At 42.9% G+C, this 14,514-nt stretch overlaps 1 protein-coding gene across 4 annotated transcripts in view; it reads right to left on the bottom strand.

Moving 5' to 3' along the window:
- map7b (microtubule-associated protein 7b) overlaps positions 1 to 14,514 on the bottom strand; it is a 138,957-nt gene that overhangs the window by 50,005 nt on the left and 74,438 nt on the right. For 3 of the 4 annotated variants that reach the window (XM_069887229.1, XM_069887226.1, XM_069887228.1), the window contains exons 7-8: positions 12,597 to 12,719; positions 6,766 to 6,914 (exon numbers count right to left, since the gene is read on the bottom strand). In XM_069887229.1, the coding sequence (XP_069743330.1) occupies positions 6,766 to 6,914; positions 12,597 to 12,719 (272 nt within the window). The remainder of the gene's footprint in view (positions 1 to 6,765; positions 6,915 to 12,596; positions 12,720 to 14,514) is intronic. The other variant, XM_069887227.1, reaches the window with a different exon arrangement.

The raw sequence follows: 14,514 nt of genomic DNA, 5'->3' as shown, positions 1-14,514 counted from the left end.
GTAATGAACCATATAGAAGAAATACAAAACTTGCCAGATTCATGTAAGACATCAATAATTACAGTAATACCAAAGACAGGGAAGGATCCAATAACACCAGCATCATTTAGACTAATATCTCTACTTAATTCAGATTAAAAGATAATAGCAAAATTATTAGCAAACAGATTGGCTGACTGTTTTCCAAAAATAGTAAAACAAGATCAAACTGGATATATTAAAAAAAGACGAACAGCGGATAATGTATGTAAATTTATTAATTTAATTCATGCAGTTCAAGGAAATAAGATGGCAACAGTGGCTGTTGTTTTAGACACAGAAAAAGCCTTTGACAGGGTAGAATGGAATTATTTATTCAAAGTATTACAGAGGCTCAATCTACCAGAAAAATATATTAATTGGATTAAAGCATTAAAGCAATGGTTTCAACCATTGTCAAAGGTAACAGTAAATGGGCATGTATCGAACCAATTTAAATTAAGTAGGTCAACTAGGCAGGGATGTCCATTATCTCCCTCACTGTTCACTTTAGCAATAGAACCATTGGCAGAACTGATAAGAACAGAAAATAAAAGGGATAAAAAATAAAGGAGAAGGAGTATAAAATCAGTTTATTTGCAGATGACAGCATAGAATACTTAACAGAACCAGAAATATCAATAAAAGAACTACATAAGAAATTGAAGGAATATGAAGAAATATCGGAGTACAAGATCAACACAAATAAAAGTGAAGTGGCCAATGCGGATTATACAGAATTTAAAATAGAATCACCATTTAAATGGCAAAACAAGCAATCCGATATGAGGTATTAGGTTAGATAATAATTTAAGCCACTTGTACAATTTAAATTATCAGCCACTAATAAAGAAATTGCAGGAAGATTTAGAACATTGGAAAGAATTACCGCTAATGTTGATAGGGAGGTTAAATTGAGTTAAAATGAATGTCTTCCCAAGGATACAATACTTCTTTCAATCGTTACCAATTCCCTTAACAGAGAAATTCTTTAATGAACTAAAGAGAATTATAAGGAAAATTTTATGGAAAGGGGGGTAAACCAGAGGATAGCATTAGATAAATTAACAGAGAGGTACAACCAAAGTGGTTTGCAGTTACCAAACTTTAAAATTTATTGTAGAGCAGCACAATTAAGGTATTTATCAGATTTTTTAATCAGACTAGGGAAAAACCAGATTGGAGTAAGAGAGAGCTAGATAAAATAGGGGAGAAGTACTGGAACATATACTTTACAAGTGGGATGAAAAACTGGTGCAATATAAAAGCTCACCAGTACTGCATCATTTACTCGATATATGGAAGAAGATTCACTTAAAGGAAAAAAAAACAAATTACCAAATACCAAAATCATTATTGATGCAAAATCAGCTAATCCCTTTTACAATAGATAACCTTTCCTTTAGAGAATGGGAGAGAAAAGGAATTAAAAGAATAGAAAATTGTTTTTTGGGAAATAATTTATTAACATTTGAACAATTGAAGCACAAATATGGAATAACTCATGGTATAATGTTTGCATACCATCAATTGAAAGCCAACTTAAAGGATAAATTGGGAAACAGACTGAGATTACCAGAAGGAAGCAACTTTGATTATGTGATTACAGACACAATGATAATTAAAAGATTTATGATGAATATGTACATCAAGTTGCAAGAGAAGGAAAATGATGAAATAAGCTATAAACCCAAACAAAAGTGGGAAAAGGATTTAAACATAAAGATAAAAAATGAAACATGGGAAAAGTTATGTTCTGGAACTATGAAGAATATAATAAAAACAAGGTTACACATGATAAAGTATAATTGGTTACACAGTTTATATATCACACCCCCAAAAGTTAAAAAAAATGGGATCCAACATTATCAGATAGATGTTTTCACTGTTAGAAGGAAATGGGAACAACAGTACATGTAATTTGGGCATGTGAGAAAGTGAAAAAGTTTTGGGAAGATCCAAATCAGATATTAAATAAAATCACAAAAAACATCATACCAAAAAATCCAGAAATCTTTCTTCTAAGTAATATAAGTAGTAAGGAATTAGGCCTCAAACTGGATGAAGCGCAAAAAAGATTTGTTATGATAGCCTTAGCTGTAGCAAAAAAATGAATAATGTCAACTTGGAAATCGGAAGAGAGCCTGAGAGTACAGCAATGGTACATGGAAATGAATAAATGTATTCCATTGGAAAAAATAACATAATTTAAAAAATAAAGTCACATTATTTGAACAAATTTGGGAACCGTATATGGAACATAACAGAGAGGGCTTGCCTCAGACCTCCACCCCTTAAAATGATAAAATGATAAGACAAAATGACTTGATCCAGTGTGTAAAAGTAGATGACACATTTTTCTTGTCTATTTTCATTGTGTGATGACATTGTTTAATGGTTTTTATTGTATTGTATATGTTGAATGTTTATTGGTTTTGGAGGGGGTGGGAAGGGGGGAGGGAAGGTAGGGGGAAAAAAACGGGAGAAAATGCCATTGTGTATATTTAAAAGGGAAATGTTTATATATATTTTGGTTGATATGGTTCACAGTGTGAAAAATAAAAAATTATTTAAAAAAAACTTCCTCAGGAGTTTGCAGAATTTTGGTACAATATTGAAAACCTTGGCAAACTTCTACACATGTGTAGTGGGAAGTGTGTGGACTAGTGCAAGACAGCCTGGTATGGGGGGTGCCAACTCTCACGTCAAAAATAAACTACAGAGTGTTGTTAAGTTGACCTGTGATATCACAGGCTCCAGACTTTACTCCACCAAGGAGTGTCTTAAAAAAAAGTCTATCTTCAAAGACCCTCACTACAGTGACTTTAAAGAGTGCCTTTGAAGACGTCATGTCAGTGGTTAATTGGACTGATGTTGTGGAATCGAAATGGTCTATAGTCTTTAAAGGAACAAATGCCCAGGCTCAGAAAATGATTAATCTTTTGCCGGTGCCAGTGATCCAAGTCTGGTGAAGTTTGCGGTTCAAAGAGGGGTCATGTGGTTTTTGCAAAAAGAGAGAAAAAAACATGCTATTTTCTTGAGAGAGAGAGAGAGAGAGAGAGAGAGAGAGAGAGAGAGAGAGACGCACACACATACACACACACAGTTTACAGCAGGAATTGATGTTGGAAACTGTAAAACTGTAAATTTGGCAAACTTGCTGTAAGATTCCATATGAAGATGAATTTTGAATTCTGAGATCAACCTATTCTAAATAGTTGAAGTCAATTACAAGAGGATGTGGCCCGTTAATGTGTTTCTCTTGAAATGGGGAAAAAGAAGAACACTCTGTGTTAACCTGCAAGAAGACGTTATCTTTTGGAAAACCCATGAGGGGGCAAGTTCCTTTGTCAAGACACTGAAGTGGCTGATTGAAGGAGATCAGTTTATGTGTGTCCAACAAGCACCTCTCTGAAACCAACAAAAACCTTCCTTTGCAGTAACAAGTTAAAGCACCAGAGCCTGATGAGGACCATAAATGTTAAATTTTGTGCAGAGTATGGAAAATTGCCTGATATCAGTGAACTTAGAGACGTGAAAAGTGATTGACTGGACAGTGGGAAAAAAAACTTTCCTGAACATATACACATTACATCAACAAATGCTTGGAATTAGAAGGAGGTTAAGACTAATAAGCTAAATATTGACCTTATTATTATGTTTGAAGAAAATTAAGGATGTTTTTGGTCTTGATGAATTGGATGGCGCTGGAATAAAAATCTTGCTCTCAACACCAGTAAGACCAAAGAGCTTATTTTGTTCTTTAGGTAGAAAAGGCTAAATCAACACATACATTTTCATTGATGGGATGGTGGTAAAGAAGCATTGCTCCTTCAAGTTCATGGACCTTGACCTCTAGATGTCTGAACATCAATGCAAACATGAAGGTGGAACACCAATGCCTCTATTTCAGAACAAGTCTAAGGAGATTTAGTGTGTTTCTCGAATATGCTGCTAAACTTCTACAGGTGTACTATGCAAAATATACTGGCCGGTTGCATCATAAATTTAAGTGCCCAGGAATGCAGAAGGCTGCAGAAAGTGGCAAGCCTAGCGAAGATCATCATGGACACTGAACTCCTGACCACTGAAAGCATCCACACGAGACAATGACTCAAAAAGGCAGCCAACATTATAAAGGAATCCCATTACCCTTGAAACACTCTCCTTTTGTTGCTACTTTCAGAGATAAGGTACAAAAGCCTAAAATCCAACACCTCTCATTTGAAGAACATTGTTTTTCACCCTCCCCTCCCCCCCCCCAACAAAGAGGGATCATGCTCTTGAACCTCCCAATACTACCCAAACCATGAACTACCCTGGGACCACCAAAAGAATGTCTGCATTACTGAAATTTCACATTTTTCTTTTACAACAACTGCAATAGTGAATAATAATATATATTTTCTGTTTTAGCATATTGCGGTAATTTATATTATTTAATTAATGTAAGTTATGAGCCAGTTTGGCTTCAGAGAGTAAGAATTCTGATGAATTTTGTACATTAGACTTGTGTATATGACAATAAACTATGCGCTCAACTCCCAAGAAAAGATCACTTTAATTCTCCATCTCATTCCAAGTCTGACTGCTTTTTCCTATACTGTTCCACACCAGACATACCTCTCATTGTTCCCTTATTGCACCTTTTCATCCTGCTCTATCACAAGTTTTGCCACCGTCTCCTGCATCAGCCCTCCCTTTTTTGTTCTTGGTCTCTTCCTTTTCACTCCACAATTCAAGAATTGTTGTATCCCCATCACTGTCTGTAGAGCTCGTCGAAAGAACCAAAGACTTGTTGATCCAAACAAAGGCTTTTATTAGCAAAAGACAGGAGCTCTTCACAGGTGGCCGACCAGTCCGGAATGATCCGACCTGGCTAGGGACACAACCCTTTAAGGCCCAGACAATAGGCGTGGCTTAGCTCTCAGCCAATCGCTGTAAGCTCAGTCTAGATACAGTAACTATATACACTATGCACATTGGTGATAGATCTGTACTATCACACTGTCCTAATAATTTATCTTCCCAAAATGCTGCCTGATCCAACTTCTTACAGTATTTAGTGAATACTGACAAATTTGTTGCAAATTTCCAGAAACTATTTTGTTAGAAGTCAAGCATATGAAATGTGAGAAGGACTATTGACCTTGAAATGCTATCTCTGACCCTCTGCCCACATACACCAAATTTTAAGAACATAAGAATTAGGAGCAGGAGTAAGGTCACCTGGCTTTTCCCCATATCCTTTAATTCTCCTATGATGTAAAAATCTATCCAACCTCATCTTAAATAAATTTACTGAGGTAGTCTCTGCTGCTTCAATGGGCAGTGAATTCCACAGATTCAGCACCCTCAGGCAAAAGCAGCTCCTCCTCATCTCAGTCCTAAATCTACTATTGGTTGAATACCCCTTTATATCTAAATACCTGAAATCTGAAATGATCCAAAATCCAAAACTTTTTTGTCCGTGGTTCCTTAAGGCAATACATAATAGAGTTCAGAAATCCCAATTGGAGAACAGGATGTAGTGGACATAAGTAGTGCATTATAGAATGTAGATGCATATGTAAATATTGGTATTGTTATGCTAATGCATGCTTCTTTAAATCTTAGTGAATTAGTGCATTTTTTAAAATGGTGTTCAAAAATCCAAAATATTTCTGGTCCCAAGCATTTTGGATGAGGGTATTCAACCTGAATCCTGAGGCTATGTCCCTAGTTCTAGTCTCCCCTAACAATGGAAACAACTCTCCTACCTTGCTCTTATCCATACCTTTCATAATTTTATACGTTACGACAAGATCCCCTCTCCTAAATTCCAGCAAGTATAGTCCAAGATGACTTGATCCCTCCTCATAGGCTAACCCCCTCAAGCTCGGAAATAAATCTGATGAACCTCTTCTGCAACACCTCTAAACCCAATGCATCATTCCTCAAGTAAGGAGACCAAACTGCATGCAGTACTGTAGATGCAGGTTTACTAGTATTTTGTACAGTTGTAGCATAACCTCCCTGGCCCTAAATTCAATCCCTCTAGAAACAAAGGCTAACATTCCATTTGACTTTTGATAGCCTGCTGCATCTGCAAACCAACCTTTTGTGATTCTTACACAAACACTCCCAAGTCCTTTTGCATGACAACATGCTGCAATAAAAGTATTTTTATGCAGGACCTTATCAAATGTTTTTAACATTCTTTGTTCACTCTGTTGGAAGTTATGCTTCATGTAATAAACTAAAGAATTTTACATGCTACACCATTGAAATTAAATATATTTATGTGGCGGCCCGCAATTGTGGAGATCGGCCTCCACACTGCACGGCAGCAAATGCAGAGATCGCTAAAGCAACTCCCAGGACAACGAACCGGCAGGGGTAGAAGCTGGGGCAGCATCAGACCATCAGCCCTAAAATGACATTGGTCAAGCTTCCCAGCTAACTCAGCAGAAACAGGCTGGGGAAGAAGGGCATTCATGTACATGGTTGTTCCCGCCCGCTATTGTTATTCATATGGCTGACTCAGTCAATCAGCAAAAAACGGCGGGAACTTGAACAGTATAAAAGCAGCCTTTCTAGCCCTAATAAAGTGAGTGAGCTTAACCTGCGTGTGTGTGTGTGTGTGTATCTTTGTCGCAGTTGGCTACATTTAAATTGAAGACTTTAAAATGATAGTCATTCAGGACAACAATATTATCAATAACTACTACTCTTTTGCATTATATTCATTACGAAACAGCTGCTTACCCGAGTAGGATGAGCTGATCTGCTCCGCCTACGAACATCATGCGTGGTCACAATTGTTCTTGGCCAGTCAGACATACTGTTGTGAAGATTCTTGCAAATAGGTGGAGTAATAGAGCTGGCAGATACTGAACGAGGACAAATTGGGATAACTGCAGTATTATGTGAAGTGAAGAATGGATTTGAACAGCAAGAGGAGAAAAGACAGCAAGCATTAGCTTGAAAGGAATACAAAAAGGAACCAAAACCATTTCTGATATTTCAGAAATCCACTTTGCCAAGATTGAAAGATGGTTTCAGTTTCCAACTGAAATACTTTCACAAAGCAAACAGAAAAGTAATTTAAACATTTCCCTTAAAGTAGCTTGACAGATTTATTTAGTTGCTACATTTTTGCATTTTTACACAGATTATTTTATCAGATTTCACGATTTCAACGCTTTAGATTTTAAAGGGGACAAAACGAAGTCAGCACTTTGCCATCTGTAATGGGATTTGATAGGGTGTGAACAGGTAAGCAATGTACATGAGATGAAATGTAAAGCAAATCTATATTGAGAGGTGAGGAATAGGGAGAGAATTAATTCTATCCTTGCCAAAGGCAACCAAATGGCATCAAAATAAGTTTAAAGTAAAACAAAAGCTTTTAATTTAAGTTTCCAATAAAGACAAGCCAAATTTTAAGGGCTATTAAGTGATTATTAAGAGACTATGCATTTTAAAAGTTATCTTAATTTGAGGAGTTCCAAAATCACTTGGTGTCTTGAGTTAGCATCTACAAGTGTGCAAGAACTTCACACCATCAGAGGTATTTGAATGCCAAATAGAGAGAAGCTCTGGTCAGCAATTTACTCATTTTTACAAAGTTCAAGCAGATGTAAAAAATAGCTGACCAATTACTTGATGAAGAATGATGCAATTGGCATTGTGGAACAAAAATGATGTGCAATTATTAGGTGCTGAAATTTGCATTAAACTTATTGGCAGTAATAGCAACTTTTACAGAAGCTGTTCAGGCAAAAAAGGCTTTAAGAAATCAACTCTTCCAATCTACCCAAACAGAAATGGTTTTGGTTTTACAGTGAAAAGTCAGGAAACAGACACACAAATAACAAAACAGTATTACAAGCAACTGATAGAATTGAAAAATACAGTGCCTTTTTTGTATATATTCTTATCTTTTCAGCTGTCAGAACACAGGAGGCACAAAGAAAGCAGGATGTTGGTAACTAGCAGTACAATGCTTTGGAAGAAAGAACAGATTTTCCTAAAAAGATCTGCAGCATAGGTATTACTTAATATAAAGAACAATGATAGACAACAGCACTGAAAGTAATTCAAAACTTCAAACTAGAACACCTTCAAGATTAAAAAAAATTAATTGAAGTCACACTTACTTATAATGTAACTTGCAAAATACACAGCTAAAGCCATCAATACGTATCATTCAAACACTTGAAAATTAACAAGTCCTAAGTCCCCAATTTTAATAAAGGAAAACACCTAATCAGGTAGAGTTGAGACGAAAAAGTTTAATAACGGGATGAAGGGCAAAATATACAGCAAAACCCCTGCTATTATCTGGCATCAATGGGGATTGGTAAATGCCAGAGAAGTGTATTTTCTGGTTGCTCGAGACTTACTCTTATAATGCCTGACTAATATACCTGCATTGAGAATAAACAGTTTAAAAATAAAGGTACACAATCCTTTATCCTGACATCTAAAATCCGAAAAGCTCCAAAAACCAACATTTTTTTTTCCTGGTGCTGGTACAGCAGAGGGAAGGAGATAGCAGTGCGACTCGGGGGGGGCAAGGGGGAAAAAGAGACGGCAGCGCGACTCGGAGGGAGACGGCAGCGCGACTCGGAGGGAGACGGCAGCGCGACTCGGAGGGAGACGGCAGCGCGACTCGGAGGGAGACGGCAGCGCGACTCGGAGGGAGACGGCAGCGCGACTCGGAGGGAGACGGCAGCGCGACTCGGAGGGAGACGGCAGCGCGACTCGGAGGGAGACGGCAGCGCGACTCGGAGGGAGACGGCAGCGCGACTCGGAGGGAGACGGCAGCGCGACTCGGAGGGAGACGGCAGCGCGACTCGGAGGGAGACGGCAGCGCGACTCGGAGGGAGACGGCAGCGCGACTCGGAGGGAGACGGCAGCGCGACTCGGAGGGAGACGGCAGCGCGACTCGGAGGGAGACGGCAGCGCGACTCGGAGGGAGACGGCAGCGCGACTCGGAGGGAGACGGCAGCGCGACTCGGAGGGAGACGGCAGCGCGACTCGGAGGGAGACGGCAGCGCGACTCGGAGGGAGACGGCAGCGCGACTCGGAGGGAGACGGCAGCGCGACTCGGAGGGAGACGGCAGGGCGACTCGGAGGGAGACGGCAGGGCGACTCGGAGGGAGACGGCAGGGCGACTCGGAGGGAGACGGCAGGGCGACTCGGAGGGAGACGGCAGGGCGACTCGGAGGGAGACGGCAGGGCGACTCGGAGGGAGACGGCAGGGCGACTCGGAGGGAGACGGCTGGGCGACTCGGAGGGAGACGGCAGGGCGACTCGGAGGGAGACGGCAGGGCGACTCGGAGGGAGACGGCAGGGCGACTCGGAGGGAGACGGCAGCGCGACTCGGAGGGAGACGGCAGCGCGACTCGGAGGGAGACGGCAGCGCGACTCGGAGGGAGACGGCAGCGCGACTCGGAGGGAGACGGCAGCGCGACTCGGAGGGAGACGGCAGCGCGACTCGGAGGGAGACGGCAGCGCGACTCGGAGGGAGACGGCAGCGCGACTCGGAGGGAGACGGCAGCGCGACTCGGAGGGAGACGGCAGCGCGACTCGGAGGGAGACGGCAGCGCGACTCGGGCGGGTGGGGGAGAGAGACGGCAGCGCGACTCGGGCGGGTGGGGGAGAGAGACGGCAGCGCGACTCGGGCGGGTGGGGGAGAGAGACGGCAGCGCGACTCGGGCGGGTGGGGGAGAGAGACGGCAGCGCGACTCGGAGGGAGACGGCAGCGCGACTCGGAGGGAGACGGCAGCGCGACTCGGAGGGAGACGGCAGCGCGACTCGGAGGGAGACGGCAGCGCGACTCGGAGGGAGACGGCAGCGCGACTCGGAGGGAGACGGCAGCGCGACTCGGAGGGAGACGGCAGCGCGACTCGGAGGGAGACGGCAGCGCGACTCGGAGGGAGACGGCAGCGCGACTCGGAGGGAGACGGCAGCGCGACTCGGAGGGAGACGGCAGCGCGACTCGGAGGGAGACGGCAGCGCGACTCGGAGGGAGACGGCAGCGCGACTCGGAGGGAGACGGCAGCGCGACTCGGAGGGAGACGGCAGCGCGACTCGGAGGGAGACGGCAGCGCGACTCGGAGGGAGACGGCAGCGCGACTCGGAGGGAGACGGCAGCGCGACTCGGAGGGAGACGGCAGCGCGACTCAGAGGGAGACGGCAGCGCGACTCGGAGGGAGACGGCAGCGCGACTCGGAGGGAGACGGCAGCGCGACTCGGAGGGAGACGGCAGCGCGACTCGGAGGGAGACGGCAGCGCGACTCGGAGGGAGACGGCAGCGCGACTCGGAGGGAGACGGCAGCGCGACTCGGAGGGAGACGGCAGCGCGACTCGGAGGGAGACGGCAGCGCGACTCGGAGGGAGACGGCAGCGCGACTCGGAGGGAGACGGCAGGGCGACTCGGAGGGAGACGGCAGCGCGACTCGGAGGGAGACGGCAGGGCGACTCGGAGGGAGACGGCAGGGCGACTCGGAGGGAGACGGCAGGGCGACTCGGAGGGAGACGGCAGGGCGACTCGGAGGGAGACGGCAGGGCGACTCGGAGGGAGACGGCAGGGCGACTCGGAGGGAGACGGCAGGGCGACTCGGAGGGAGACGGCAGGGCGACTCGGAGGGAGACGGCAGGGCGACTCGGAGGGAGACGGCAGCGCGACTCGGAGGGAGACGGCAGCGCGACTCGGAGGGAGACGGCAGCGCGACTCGGAGGGAGACGGCAGCGCGACTCGGAGGGAGACGGCAGCGCGACTCGGAGGGAGACGGCAGCGCGACTCGGAGAGAGACGGCAGCGCGACTCGGAGAGAGACGGCAGCGCGACTCGGGCGGGTGGGGGAGAGAGACGGCAGCGCGACTCGGGCGGGTGGGGGAGAGAGACGGCAGCGCGACTCGGGCGGGTGGGGGAGAGAGACGGCAGCGCGACTCGGGCGGGTGGGGGAGAGAGACGGCAGCGCGACTCGGGCGGGTGGGGGAGAGAGACGGCAGCGCGACTCGGGCGGGTGGGGGAGAGAGACGGCAGCGCGACTCGGGCGGGTGGGGGAGAGAGACGGCAGCGCGACTCGGGCGGGTGGGGGAGAGAGACGGCAGCGCGACTCGGGCGGGTGGGGGAGAGAGACGGCAGCGCGACTCGGGCGGGTGGGGGAGAGAGACGGCAGCGCGACTCGGGCGGGTGGGGGAGAGAGACGGCAGCGCGACTCGGGCGGGTGGGGGAGGGAGACATGGCAGCGCGACTGGAAGGGGGTGGATTCGGCAGCACAATTCTGTTAGGCTTAAATCTGGGGCAGCTGGCTTTTGTTCTGAAATCCGGAAAAATCCGAAATTTGGAACACACTGTCCCCCAAAGGTTCCGCATAAAGATTGTGTACCTGTACAAAAATACTATACTGTATTTACTCTGAACAAACTTCACTTGCATTAATGTATTAGACTGTAAAACATTCTACTTTATTTTCAGTCACATTATTTGAAAACATTTAACCATCGCTGCATATGCAGGTTCCTCCCCTTCTATGGAGTTGGCCGAAAGACAAACAACAATATCATAGATAATTTGCTCCCTCCCCCAAGTTTGCATATAAAGCCTCTGACAAGGGTGATTCTTACTAAGGAGTGCTAAAGGACACGAAGAGAATCACCCCAACAGCAAGCAGCATCAACCAGCACTTCACCCTGAATGATGCCATTGCTGTTTCACAGAACTTTATTCAAACAGCTACTACGAGCAAACCCCACCACAGCACTCCGCTGGCTGAATATTTGTTCCCTTATCTTCAAGCAAGGTTTATGTGTTACTTCAAAGAACATATACTTTTACAATTTTAAACTTATATATTTTATTCTTATTTTAATTTTTTTAAATGATTTTCCTTGATTTCTTTGGTCAGTTGATTGAATTCCACATAAAGGATTTTACTGTACATGGCTTTAGGGCATTTTTTTTTAAAACAAACGTAATTATCAATTGAAAGCTAGTTTATGTGGCTGACTGAAAATTTTAGAATTTTTCCAAATATAGGTTGCGTTATAGCTTCAGACAATTATTGCACCGCTGAACATCGCAGACAAGATCCCATCTGTATAAAACATTAACTATTTCTCTATTCACAGATGTCTATTATTTAATTCATCATTCTTTCCAACCAATGATCTCACCCACCCAAAGTGGAAACATCCCATTTGAACTGCTAATGTTATATCCAAGTGACACTGCCAAATTTTCAATTCAAATGATCATCAGATTTAGTTTCCTTATACACTCTATATAAAGGTTCTTCAGAGTTCAAATTGGAAATTCCAAACAAATGTATTCCTAAATAATTTTGGAAATGTCTTTGATCTTTAAAAAGAGATTAAAAATTAACCATGCAAATTGCATTGATGCAACCTGATCACATCTATCCCATGCATTGCGACTTTCTAGCAGGATCCCAGTTACAGCAATTATTTCTTTAAAGCAAAACACCCAAATACATTCTCTGATTTGATAGGCCTGTCAATATACAAATTGCTATTATAGATCTGCATAATTTGGTGTTAAAGTTTTGAGAATAGTTGAATTACCTGCATCCAGACCACTGCCATTCAAAGCAGCAATGCTTCTGCTTCTTGCTAGGAATGAGTGTGTAGGAGTTAGAAGGCGAGTGACCATGTTGCTTTCCCAGGGACTCAGCTGCAATCGTCGGGCTACACAAATAGATTGACAATTATACATCAACTATTTCAATCCATTTTAAGTATAAAAAGACTGACTAAAAAAATTGGAGCAGTTTTAATGAAGCCCAAACACAGTAGGTTGTGTGTCAAGTTAAACACCATGCATTAATGATCAAATGGATTATTGAAGCATTGTTTTAAATGTGTTAGAAAAATGCTTTGAAAAATAAATATGAAGTGGAATTCATAGTCAATGGGTTTTGTTGTGCAGTGAAAAAATTCTCCAGGCATGCTGCCGAAATGCACCATAATTTGCTGACAAGTCAAGCATAACATGTGACATCGTAGATGCTTCAGATATATAGAGATCAGCAGTCCTTTTCAGCAAACCCAAAAGGCTATTTCAAAACAATAAAGTAACCAAATTGCCAAAAAATTGAACTATTTTTGTAAAGTTTTATACAAATTTTATAGACAAACAAATAACACTTGCTTCATGCAGAGCAAGGTATAGGAATTATCACATAAATGCATCATCTTTAGTAGCCACACAGAAGCCTTCCAAAATTGCACTGTGTGTTTTACTATTATGATGTGAAACTAATCTGGAAATCAAATCCTTTTGCTACTGAGATCAATAGATTTCTTTTGAAAATTTTCCAATGATTCTCAATTACTTTATCATTGATAAATCTCAGAACCAACTAATGATGTTATTGGTTCTCTAATACATTAATGACAACCCCAAATTAATACATAATATTAATTTAACAATCCAAATGCATATAATTTGATAAATACTGCTCACAACACTTACATGCAAGGCATCTTTAATTAAACTTGTGCATTACACCAAACTTCTATAATCCCTGATCTCCTATTTACCAATAGAATTATTTGCATTACCTTTTGCAACTTGGAATTCCAGATATGGAAATTTTAAAAGAATGACTAAGTAAAGTTCCTGAATTATATTCAGGCTCCAATTTTTAAACAGTAATGTTCATCTCCAACCAAATGCACAGAAAAATTAACAAAAAAAGTTGCAGGCAGAGTTTGCAATTTAAAGTCCAGTAAATTTAACAGTAGGAGAAGGTATTTAATTGGAAGCACAGATGTTCAAATTGTTTTAGTACTTTGGGGTTCAGGTGCACAAAATATTCAGAATACGTAACAGCTTCGAGGTTTCAAAACTGACAAGTTTCATCTTTCACTTGAATACTGTCAAAAAATTATTTAAATCTTCATTTATCACATTTGCCATTTGAAATCTTGAGCAAGCTAACACATTTACTGGTGGAAGTAGGGACCGAATATCCAGAAGACTGGATAGAGAATATAAAACATAAGCTTGTTGTTTTAAGTGTCCCCCCCACCAACCCCCCCAACCACCCCACCTGATGGAATCTAGATTTTGAGTAACAATTTTGCAAAGTAGGAAGAAAAAAAATTAAATTTCAAATCTGCTCCTGATATCACATCAATCTAAACATTCTCCTAAATTACCTCCATAATGATGAAGAAACAAAAACTGGAGATCTTAGAATCTTGAGCAGAAAAAACGCTGATAGAGGAACTCAGCGAGTCAGGCAACACCCAGGTAGAAATGGTCTATAATGATGTAATGAAGCCTTAGGGAATGATATTTGAAACTAGGCTGCAATTACACAATAATGAAAAGCTTACCCTCAAACTACGGATTACCATTCTGAGTTTTGTTGAACTATCTTTGAGTTTGATGAGGTTAGGGATAAGGTGGGGAAGAGGACTATCAACGAATTACCATTCTGAGTTTTGTTGAACTATCTTTGAGTTTGATGAGGTT

Source organism: Narcine bancroftii, chromosome 6 (genome assembly GCF_036971445.1).
Source record: "Narcine bancroftii isolate sNarBan1 chromosome 6, sNarBan1.hap1, whole genome shotgun sequence".
Lineage (NCBI taxonomy): Eukaryota > Metazoa > Chordata > Chondrichthyes > Torpediniformes > Narcinidae > Narcine > Narcine bancroftii.
The sequence above is the reverse complement of the archived record's forward strand: the minus strand, read 5'-3'. Positions and strand labels throughout refer to the sequence as shown.